A 12,431-nucleotide genomic window follows, 5' to 3' on the forward strand; every position below is an offset into this window, starting at 1 on the left:
TTAAATTTCAGTACTACTTTCTTTGCAAATAAACGATTTATTATTATTATTAATTTTTATAAATAATTCCTTACTACGAACATTTTAATCGGTTTGAAAAGTTTAATATACAGTTTAATTTGAACTTACGCAATATTAGGTGTAGGTTCTATGTATACGTTGAACTGAAACCTCGCCGACACGTCGACCGGAACACCCAGTTTCTGAAGAATTAAATTACGATGAAAAAATAACATACTAATAAAAACTAAGGGTGTTATTTATAAAAACAATAAAATATAGTCGCTAATCAAAATAAATGGCGTTTAATTATTTATCAATAACCCCATGATTGAACTGGAAGTTAAGACAATAGTAGCATTTCTAGATGTAAAGTCATTATAAAGTGCAGCGTTGGCCTAGTGGCTTCAGCGTGCGACTCTCATCCCTGAGGTCGTAGGTTCGATCCCCGGCTGTGCACCAATGGAGTTTCTTTCTATGTGCGCTGTTAACATTCGCTCGAACGGTGAAGGAAAACATCGTGTGGAAACCGACATGTTAAACCCTAAAAGGCGACGGCGTGTGTTCACAGACTCATCCCCTACTTGCTTATTAGATTGAAAAATCATCATGAAACAGATTCAGAAATTTGAGGCCTAAAGAGGTTGTAGCGCCACAGTTTTTTTTTAATTTAAGTTATTATACACTGTAATAAAAGAAGCGCGGAACAGAAAAGAGAAAAATTTGCGCCAGATCCAACAGGTATTCTACGAGTCTATTGGTATATACATGCATCTATACCTACTATATAGATCTGAGATACCTAGAGATCTGTCGTTCAATTATGTAAAAATATATTAGTTTTCAAAGTCGCAATAATTTGTTCCTTTGGCAAAATGTTGTCACATTAGGTTCAAGTATAAAAACAAAAAAAAATCTACAACTTTCAGAGTCTGTGCAAGAGATAGCAATGCGTCTTCTATCAATATACACTTTTAGTTTGATTATGTAATATACATAAAGCGATAGAAACTTAGATATTAGTTTATTGCAATAACCCTGACTATAAACAAGTCCGCGAACGCAATTAAGATAGTAGGGTCACTTCAAGATTAATAGGGGAAGTAGACCAGGTCTACTGTTACTAATTGGCCATTCAATGAACTGATTGACCGTTCTATATACCATCTTCATAGCTACATTGTTGGTGCAATTATCGTTATTGTTAAGGTAAGTACACCTTGCACATCCCGCCTGCGACAGTTTTTATACGATTCAACGAAATAATGATTTATTTCGTTGAGAATCGGCTACTAAACGCTAAACTATTGAATTGTTGCTGCCGTATTTTTATATTACTATACTAGCAGACCGGCCAAGCGTTGCTGTGGCTAAGATTTTTGTTATATTACATAGTAGCAAACTATTCAAGGGAAACGGTAGGAGAACACCAGTCATGGGGACCACCATGCTATTTTGGTGGTTATGCAATTAAATTGTAGCTTATGTGAAACGTTGGTTCTTTCATCACAACGCCATCTGTTAGAATTGTGACTATCAAATAATAAACAAATATTTTGCAATAAAATAATATTGCGGGTATAAATTGAGATGTAAGCTATCCTTTCTTTTAAGTTGGATCAAACTACACACGGTGTGCAAATTTGATTGTTATCGGTTCGTTAGTTTAGGAGTCCATAGCGGACAAACAATGTAACACGTAATTTATATATATTAAGATAAACTTAGTTTACATTAATGTATCTACCTAATAAAGGGGTTGAAATTGTCTTTGAAAACTTAAGTAATGTTTTATACTACATTTAGACTAAAGTTGTGTTTAATAAAATATATAGAACTTTATTTGTTGGACTAAATAGAATATAGAAAGGCTTAGGTTAGCATAATTATCATAAATTTTGTTTAAAGGACTCACCGGTTCAACGCCAAAGTAGAAGGAATGTTTCTTAGGGTCAGGATTGAGTCCCTGGACCTTGTCCCGAAGCTCCTGGTCCCCATGTAGGAAGTGTGGTAGAGAAAGGAAGGCGGGTGCTCCATACCGACATGCGGAGACATTCATCACGCCGCGCCAGCCACACTCCTCGTCACAGAAACAGGTATGGTCAGGAGTTGACGGTGCTGGAAGTATTATTTAATTGAGACTCTCGGAGGCATACCCAGAGTTGTTTAATAAGCTTAATAGATCACATAATGGCGTCGTTAAAAAGCAGTTTTTGATAAAAGATCTTATCTTCCTTCATCTTTTTCAACTCAAAATTTGGATTCTTAATTATTTATAAGTGTAAGATTAGCAGTGTTGGACTTGTAATTTTCGCGTCTGACCCATCCCTGGGGTAGTAGATTGGAACCTCGGCTGTGCACCAATGCGCTTTCTGTCTATGTGCTCATTTATCACTCGCTTGTAAGGCTCACCTGATGTTAAGTGATACCGCTGCCCATGGACAATCGCACTACCAGAAGCGCATGCGCGCCTTTAAATAATTGGGACGCTCTTTTCTTGAAGGACCCTTAGTTGAATTGGTTCGGAAATACTTCAGTGGAGAGCTGGTTCCACATAGTGGTGGTGCGGGGCAGAAATTGCCTTAAGAAATGCTCAGTTGTGGTACGAAAAAAAAACAAAAACACGATGTTGTGGTAAACATCGTGAGTCTCTTCATGCTTTATACCCAAAAACTTGACGGTGTCTATCAGGTAAAGAAATCTGAAGCCCAGACCTTAACACGTTCACTGCGGCAAGTAAAATCATAATTCTTAATCAGGTGCGGCGGCGGGCCAAAATGCGCCCCCAATGATATTTCTGCCGGTGCGTGGCAGGTCTTTCTAGACCCAACAGCACTAGGATAGATTAAATTGCTATAACTTTGTGGAAACATAATGTATAATATATTTTTTTATATTGTTAGAATGACCTTGAACCCAACTTCCTTAGGTTTGATTCGCCCCGGGATCTGACAAACAGGAAATGAGCAATAAAGCAGGAAAAGCGGCAGGCCGATGTCGACCTGAACCGCACTTGATTATATTTTTAGTAGTGATGGGACAGATAAATAAGGGGATATCGAAAATAAAACAGAATTGTCGTAAAAGAACTGAAAATGTATTTTTTTACTAATGTATGCCTGTCTTGGAAACAGAAATACTTTTTATTTTTCTTAGTGGAAAATATTTCTTCACTGCTGTCACTATCACTGTCAATAACTGCAAGGAGAATTACTCTATTTTCCAAAATTTGTATTTTTCTTATATTGCTTGCCATCGTTGATTTTATCGAACGCTACGTTAGATCAGTTAGATAGCACAACACTAATTGGCCGGGCGCGCGCTCTGTGCGGTATCGGGTCGCCAGCTGCCTGTTGGGTGGGCGGGCTGAAATAGGCCCACTGCCGCATTCAGCGGATGCAAAGCAGCGTCAGTGCGTGGTAGGTCGATAAAAGCCTGCCGTTATGTTTTGATGGGGAAAACCTACAATTTTGACCGCAAGATGAAATATATATTTGTCCCTGTCGAATTTTTACAAACACCTGAGATAATCGTTACGCACCAGCGAGAGGGACATAGATTTCTTCGTCCGCACCAGCGGAAATACCGCGGCAGGCTGATATCGGCCTGTTACGCAGTGAACGTGTTAAAAGGTAGTAAGCAGCATACTATATCTTATAAAAACTGTTTTTCAAGATATTTTTGAAGTAAAGCTGCGTCTTGACTACTGTACCTCGAAATAGCGATAGCAGAATTCTATTTTTTTTTTGATACAGCCTATATTTGTAACAGCACTGGATGAGCACATTAATGAATATATTTCTTAAGTGAAATTCTTACTGTTAATTCCTAACCAGTTATATACATTTTTATATCCGAATTATTTAATATCGGCGGACAGACTTACAAAAATCAAAGCTGGATTCAGTCAGCTCATACTTATGGTAGGTGAGCCCCAGACTGGTACTTGTCTCAGAATAGTCGAAGTACACAGTACGACATAAATCTCCCATGAAGATTTCGAGTTGGGACTCTTCAGTCAGGTTGTGGGGCATAAACTCACCCGCACTACCAGCCATCTGGAAATATCAATATTATGTATGGGTTATGTAGGTACACATTTAAAGAATAGAAACGTGAGCTGAATTAACGATCAAACTAGTATTTTAGTTTTGAAGTTGTACTTGTTTTGGCGCGTTAGGGAAAAATGATGAGAGTAAATTTTTACGATGTGCGCGCACACTGTCACAAAAAACCGACAACGTGAAGTTAGCATAGTCAACATTTTAAAATATATTTAGATAATGCGTTATATAAAACTTTAAATGTATTAAATACCTTTTTTCTATTGTTAGTGTCGCTTTTTCTACAGACGTAGTATAAGGCGAAAGATAAAAAAATTAAAAAGATTTTTATCTTGTTACGCCAAAGAAAACTTCTAACGCGTCTACATAAGTACACATGTTTTTTAACATTAAATTATGTTATCAACACAGATTAAACATTATAATCAAATGAAAGCGTTTGTTTTCTTTGATTGGGTTGTTGAGAACTGCCAATCTTTAAGTGTACATTTACATTTATCCCCTTGAAACAAAAAATACTAAATTACCTTAGAACAAGATCCCTCGTAATACGGCAGGTGGTCAAGATGATTCCACCGAACTATCTGACCTGGCAAGACCCCAGGAACCTCGCCTGTCGTTATTTCAACGTAACCGTCGGTGTCAATGGAATTGTTCCTCTGAAAAACAAGGTAATAACTCAACCTTGGTAAACAAGTCTAATTAAAATCAGAATGTTTATTGATAATTGGCCATAAACATTCCATCTCTTTTAATCGTTAAATTTTTATCTTTTTTATACATGATTAATGTGTATATATTAGAACCAATTTTGGGCAACGGGTTGCTATTTTTCCGTATCATATATTTCTGTATAGGTGTTGTAAAAAAATTATAAATCTTCGGTATGTTTTTGTCTTATCTATCGTTGTGTATAAATGTTGTTGTTCATGGTAACACTAGGGTATTGACTTATGATTTACGGTATTAAAACCATCCTAATCTAGTGTTTTTGTTCAAGTATAATAATAAAAGTTAAGAATTTTTATTTTGTCTTCCAGGCAACCACTGTGAGAAAAGAAAAAAAAATGTACTAAATTAGATAAGGCAAGAGGTGCAAAAATACATATAACATATAGTTATTAAGAAAAAAAAGAAACTAAACAGGAACAAAAAACAAACGAAACTAATAAGGGATACATGAAAAATAAAAAGTAAAAGTGCACATGAATCATAATAATTTAATTTAAGATCAGTCTCACGTCAGTTAGTAGTTAGTAGGAAAGTTAGGGATACGATGTGGACAGGTAATGTTTGTACAGAAGAAATTTAAAGGAAGATAGAGAAGGAGCTAAGCGAATAGGGACAGAGACCTTAAAGGACTCGCCAAGAAAGGAGGAGTTATGAGATGGGATTTCAAGGATATAGTTTTCGGAAGATCGTAAGCTATAGGTAGTTATAGTTATGGGTTCCCAAAAATTTGAAATCATTTTTGAGATAGGTAGGAGTTTTAGGGTTGAACAGGGTTGAATTTAATTGCAACAATAGAAAAGTAAGTGATCATTACAATGCGACGTGCCCTGCAATTATGTCTAAGATACTAAATTATATTGAAGGATTACTAAGGTATTCTCGGTAGGTACTATAAACTTATTATTATACAAAATCGGAAACCAAACAATAATACTTGTCCTTCAAAATCATTGATAACAAGCAATTGTGTTATTATTAGTATGAACGTCTATTAACGCTTCGTTATGATTGATTCTTGTCCATCACTCAGTCAATTGGATAAAGTTTAAATTGCAGACATTGCAATATAACACTCAATGACTTGTTTATCAACATTGTTTTCGTTTCATTTCTCGTTGAAGGATTATTTATGATAAACTTTTGCACTTCGTAAATGTTAAACTTTATTTCCAATTATTTACGGTATTGAATTATATATATTATCATTTATTTCAATTAGACCATCTAAAATGGCACTTTTTAACGTCAAAAAAAAATATAAAGAAGATTTTAGTTGCCCCTTCCAAAAGGTAGTTTCGTGTGGAGAAGAATGGGCAAGAAACTTCACACTTACTCTTTTAAAATAGGTTTACAATATTTTGTTACATTTGTTAAATAATTATATGTGAAGACAATGTACTCTTAGAATAAACTACTATACTAAAAAAGTTAGTATACATGTTCCTCACATATTTACAAATATCGAAACCGTAGAATATTAACATTAAAGAGTAATAAAAATTTTAAAAAAACACAACAAAACAGTGTGTGAGATACAAAAAAAAAATTACATTTGTAGCATTATAAATTAAAAAAAAAATAATAATAATAACAAAAATATGTTAAAGCAATAAATCAGAAACCAATTTGATTTTGTCCAGGCTCTATGATTGTCCTATGGAGCAGGACCAGACCTATTTTACCCTAAGGTTCATTTGAAATACGAACACGAATTATCTGGGTAATTCGACAATATATCTGGTTTTCGCTAACTACAATACCATTTATGTAGACATTGTCACCTTACCGAAGAGGGTGTGAGGAAATATCTTAGGAATCGGGAGGACTTAGGGCTAAAACGGACTATAAATATTTAAAAAATCCATTATTTATTTATTCATCGATTTTTCATGCTAAAAAAACAATCGATTAATTAAAAACCCGATTATGCAGAATGTCACATCTCGAATAACCAATAGAGAAGTAGAAAATGTACGGTTTGTTTACGAATTTCAATACATTATACAAAATTTTAAAACATTTTTTTAATACTAAGACGCAATTCCGGCAGCAAAAATTACTTGGAGGTGTTCCAATCAAGGTCCACCGAGACACCTACATAATTAGTATATCAAAATCGACCGATTTCTATTTATTACCATTTTTTCTTTAAAATATTAATTTTTTTTAATGATTAATTTCAATTTTCTTTTATTATACCACCCACCCACAAACCCACCGCTAAAATGGTTTTTACCATACGAGCTTTTCTTTTCGAAATTATTTTATCTTTCGATTTTGATAGGTCTCGACGGCGCCGTTGAATTACGCCATTTAGCTACCTCGCCTCCTTAATTATTATCTATTAATGTACTAAGTGTCATGTCATGTCATTGTATTAATAAAATATGTGCACCGCTACAGGCGAAAAACGTTGAACTACTGTTTATCACCGCTATGACGGCTGTCATGCAAATGAAAGCACCGCTATTTGACGTTACGGTGACACTCAACGTTCTCTAGAAAACCATTTGTATGACTCAAAACTTAGCGATTAAAAAGAGTGTCGGACAGTTTCTTGTCAGTTCTTCTTGCCCGCTCTACGCCCTTGACTTGCGAACTGGTAGTAAATGTAAATTTACAATTAATTTAACTTGTTTACCTATATGAATAAAGATATTTTGAATTTGACTTGACTTATATCTATAAGATAATTTATAAATAAATAAAATTTATGACAATAAATATTTGCTGTTTTGTATTTCTTTGATAAACAGAGTTCTGTGTCTAGCGCACCTGCAATGCCCAGCAGTACCTGTATTTAGGATTTGAGAATGCTCACCACTAAACTGACACTGCTTATATTTGAAACTTAAACCGAAAATCCATTATTCTAAACACTGAAATCAGTAAGCAATAATACTTATTTAGCACGAGATTAGCATGTAAATAAGACAAAAAAATAGGCCAAACCAAGGGAACACATAGCGCACACATGTATAATGTATATGTCACCGTAAAATTGTAAACACCGTTAGATTGTAATCTATCTCGCGAGATTATGAACTGTCGAAAGATTGTGAACCTCAACGCACAAGGCAATTTCAAAAAGTGATAATTACAAAACTTACCCCATAAAACAGTCCAAATCTATCCAGTGGTGGTGCACCTCCTGTTGTGCTGGCGGGAAGATTCTTAGCAATATCCATTAGAGGGTCATCATACCCTTCAAACATGAGCTCCCCAGCCAATTTGGAGACTGATATGCCCTGTCCAAACATGGCCAGTGCCATAGACAAAGTCTTCTGACGAAGGTAGCCCCAATACTTAGCACGGTATATTGCTGACTGGAAACAGATTAAAGGTGTTTTATTTGTATAATATTAACGAGAACAAGATAAAATCAAATAAATCATTGAATTCATTGTTTTAAAGCTTTCTTTTTTTTTTAAAGACAATTTACACCATTGACCTAGTCCCATGCCTAAGCTGGTGAAGCTTGTGTTATTACTAGTAGTACTAGGTAGGTAGATAGTACTAGGCAACGGATATACATAAATATTATAGATAGATATACATATAAATACATATTTAAACACCCAAGACCTAAGCACAACAGCAAATGCTCATCACATCGATGTTCGTCTCAGCCGGGGATCGAACCCGGGACCCATGGATTCGCAGTCAGGGGTGCTAACCACTAGACCAATCAGTCGTCATAATCTTGAAGATGGTTAAAGCGATGGTCAAAGTCAAAATCATTTATTCATTTAGGTACACTTATGAACGTTAAAAAAATACATATTAAGTGCTAAATGCTTCTAATTTTACATTTACTGCCAGTTCTCAAATTAAGGGCGTAGAACGGACGAGAAGAACTGGCAATAAACTCTCCGATAGAGATCTGAGATCTCTGCCTACTCCTACAGAAAAGTGTGTATTAAAATACATGGTATTGCAACGCCTCGTACATTTCCCTATATAAATTTATAGTTGTCAAATGCGTTTTCTTAGAAAGTGCTCGTAAACACTTGGGATTACAATCTGGGACCCATGGATTCGCTAGACCACTAGACTAATGAGTCGTCAGACCTAAAAAAGGATGTTTTCACTATTCATTCTTGATTGTTGAAGTTAGATCAAAATAAGTGTACGAACATGCTGCTTGCAAACATTCGTCTTAAATATAAAAATACATATTTATATTATATACACAAAGGCGATTTTCTTGTAGTTATTTTCAGCTATGCAAAGATGTTTACTGCGGTTTTTATGAGTATTAAAGCCTCAACTTTGGATAACAATAATTCGCTTCTCTACGCATAGATCTCTTCTTTCCATTTTCCAGAAGAACGGACCTAGGACTAAAATTGTTATCTGTTAAATTAAGACTTACAGCAGCAATGACATTGATGATGGTAACATTGTCATCAAGAGTGCCATTACTGGCCTCCGCGTCGTAATGCCAACTCCGCTGTGTCATGTACGCCATCGTACCGTTCTCCGGAAACCAAGAGATGTTCACGTGATGCCGGTGCTCCCGGAATACGTACGGACCTGTAATGTGATTTTATGGAAGATTGAGGATTTTAGCTCCTATGAACTTGTGCAACTTGCTCGCACGGTGGAGGCAAACATCAGTAAACTGTCATGTAGACTCTAAATCGACGAAGTGTATGTTAAAATCTGAGACCAAAAATTGGCAATTCTGTTAAAATCGAGTTAGTTTTGACCCAAGAGGTAACGAGTTGTCGCAATTCTGTCTAGGTAACAATAGAATTTGAAAATCCGTAGTAGTTGTTTAATTTAAAATACTGAATCCTTTAAGGAACTGGACGGATATATTTTGTATAATTTAATTTACCACTACAAAGAACCCTACACAAGTCCACAATTGATAAATAACAGATGCAGTTCCAATTAGCTGCTAGGGTTAGACTTAGGTATATGATTACGCTCTATAATAAAGTAGTGTCTCAAGGTTAAGAATGATTAGCTGCAAAATGAAATTAATAATGAATTATTCGAAAGTAAAAGAAATGATAAGAAACTTAAGTTTTTATGAATGTGACCGTAAATTACCAATAAAGTTTAATTTATAAAGTTGCAGTGAGCGAAAGATGTGGCATTAACTGCGTCGAGACCTGAACCTTTTACTTTTGGGCTTCAGATTTATGTATCTGTCCGTGATAATTTTTAATAGGCAAGTATTGACACACACCGTCGACTGTTTTGGGTCTAGGGAATGCCGGTTGATGTTTTCTTTCACCGTACGAGCGAGATTTATCTACGCATAGACAGAAAGTTCATTGGTGCACAGCCTGGGATTGAGCTTACGATCCAGGGATCGCACGTAGAAACCACTAGGCCAACACTACTAGTGTGTGTGCTGTGGAAGATGTCTGCTCCAGAGCAAAATGCTGAGCCAGGGCTAGTTACAACCACAACACACAAATTACACCTTATGTCTTTATTTTTCGTTCCATTTTTTTTTTGTAAATAACAAAAAAATATGTATATATTCTTTTTTGATTATTATTATTATTTTGTGTGTTTCGTTGGTAATAAATGTTATCTATGTCTACTCATCTTCATTATATTCACAAAAATTTTATAAGTATACTTTTATGTAATTGGGTACTGCAGCGACCTCAAATCCCACGATACTTCTCTTTCCGCACATTCTTTAAGCCTCGTAAATTTTTGGGTAGTATATAATTATTTTATGGGATTCAGTTTTTTAGACTGTTTTATGAACAACAAAGAAATTATACGCAGCGCTAAACTAATAATCACTAATACATGGACGGAAACATCAAAGTTCAATAGCACAATATTATTTAACTTTGAAACTAGATAACACTATTACGTATACGATAAATGTTTTATCTTTTTTAAGAGGTTATAGGACTGTGAAACAAAATAATTTTTATCTCAATTTTGAGATTTTTGTTGAATTCTCCTGGACTTTTTGTAATCTTATTGAAGCCATCTAAGATACTTATATGTGCAATCCAGTCGCCGATCCTGTCGTAATAGTAATTTGGAATGGAATTCCGACTTCAATAATAAAAGCGCTACAGTGAGTACCTACTGAAAAGTGCATGAGCGTATCATGCGCAGAACAGCTAATCCAATAAAACTGGTGTTACTTCTTACTGTCTTATGTATATGTGGAAATTAAATATTAAACCAATACACAAATACACAGTATTTACAATATTCAAAACCTACATATTTATAATAATTACAAATCTATCTATATATATATAATGAAAATGGTCTTCGTTTGAGGCTCAATCACGCCTAAACCACTGATCGTATCGACATGAAACTACCACCATTCGATGCGAAATTTTTAGATGGTTTATGGCTATTTATTTATTAAATTCCAACGTTCCTTCATTTTTTATTGCTGTTTTACTTTTATGAAAATTTATCCATACGGACTTCACCGCGGAAACATTCGGGGAGGCTTCCTAGAACCTCTAAACGTCAACATCTGTTAAAAACTCGATTTTCGAAATATTTCAATTTTCTTAGCGGGAAGTTAAAAAGAAGAATAATAAAAATATGAAAAAAAATAAAATAATGAAACATAAAATTTATTTTAATTCGTCCAGCAAAGCGGGCGCGAAACGGCTAGTCTACTATATAAAAATAAGTCGGGTTTTCCTTCCTGACGCTATAACTCCAGAACGCACGGACCGATTTCCACGGTTTTGCATTCGTTGGAAAGGTCTCGGGCTCCGTGAGGTTTATAGCAAAAATTCAGGAAAAATTTCAACAGAAAAGCGGGATCACCAAACGAAGTGTTACATAAAACGAAGCCATCTGGTGGCGAAACGGAGTTCGCCGAGTTTGCTAGTTGATAAATAAAAATTTAAAGAAAAAACTTTTCACCGGATTAAATCTGTTGTATCAAATTTGTTGTAAATGTTATACGCACGCTGTAAAGCACGCGAAACGTCGGATAAATTTAAAATTATGTTAAATAATTGTAAATTTATAATAATACATAACTTTAATCCGGTAAAAAGTTTTTTCATTAAATGTGTAAAGGTTATGTCAATCAAAGACAATACTAAATAAAAATTTAATAAGTTTGGTCCCTGTGGCAGTTACTTTTAACGCTAGCAGAATTTCCTCGCTGTATTGTGATTCGTTGAGCGAGGAAAGCACCAGCTGTGGTGTCACCGGTACTATCTACCAGGTGCCAACTTAAATCTTTAATTAGCGCCTGTGCACTTGAACCCCACGGCCAAAGGGAACAAAATCAAAGTAAGAGGAACAAACCTTTATGAGCAAAATAAAAAAATCTTAATCTAACCCAGTGATTCCCAAAGTGGTCTATATCGACCCCTAGGGGTCTATGACATATGTATGAAAAAAAATTTGGGGGTCCATGAAATGAAAATGGGGGTCCACGGTAGTGGATCTCAACACATACACTGATTGTACCTATTTACTTACATCATACTATCTTATAATATCAAAACATATACATTATTTATAAAAGTACCTACATATCAGATAAAAAAAAATATTTTGAGTAGTTTTAATTTAAATTCAATTAATAAATGTATAGATTAACATGTGTTTTTACTTTAACACTAAACTTCACTACAGTTAGAAATTTACAGGAAATCAATATCA

General features: G+C 34.8%; 1 protein-coding gene across 3 annotated transcripts in view; it reads right to left on the bottom strand.

The window, feature by feature from the left end:
- Positions 1-12,431, bottom strand: part of LOC125050805 (protein peste-like) — a 62,086-nt gene that overhangs the window by 3,500 nt on the left and 46,155 nt on the right. For all 3 annotated transcript variants that reach the window (XM_047650828.1, XM_047650827.1, XM_047650829.1), the window contains exons 4-9: positions 9,172-9,332; positions 7,907-8,122; positions 4,592-4,723; positions 3,887-4,058; positions 1,916-2,118; positions 130-203 (exon numbers count right to left, since the gene is read on the bottom strand). In XM_047650828.1, coding sequence (XP_047506784.1) covers positions 130-203; positions 1,916-2,118; positions 3,887-4,058; positions 4,592-4,723; positions 7,907-8,122; positions 9,172-9,332 — 958 coding nt within the window. The remainder of the gene's footprint in view (positions 1-129; positions 204-1,915; positions 2,119-3,886; positions 4,059-4,591; positions 4,724-7,906; positions 8,123-9,171; positions 9,333-12,431) is intronic.

The sequence above is a fragment of the Pieris napi genome, chromosome 7 (genome assembly GCF_905475465.1).
Source record: "Pieris napi chromosome 7, ilPieNapi1.2, whole genome shotgun sequence".
In the NCBI taxonomy this organism is placed as follows: Eukaryota; Metazoa; Arthropoda; class Insecta; order Lepidoptera; family Pieridae; genus Pieris; species Pieris napi.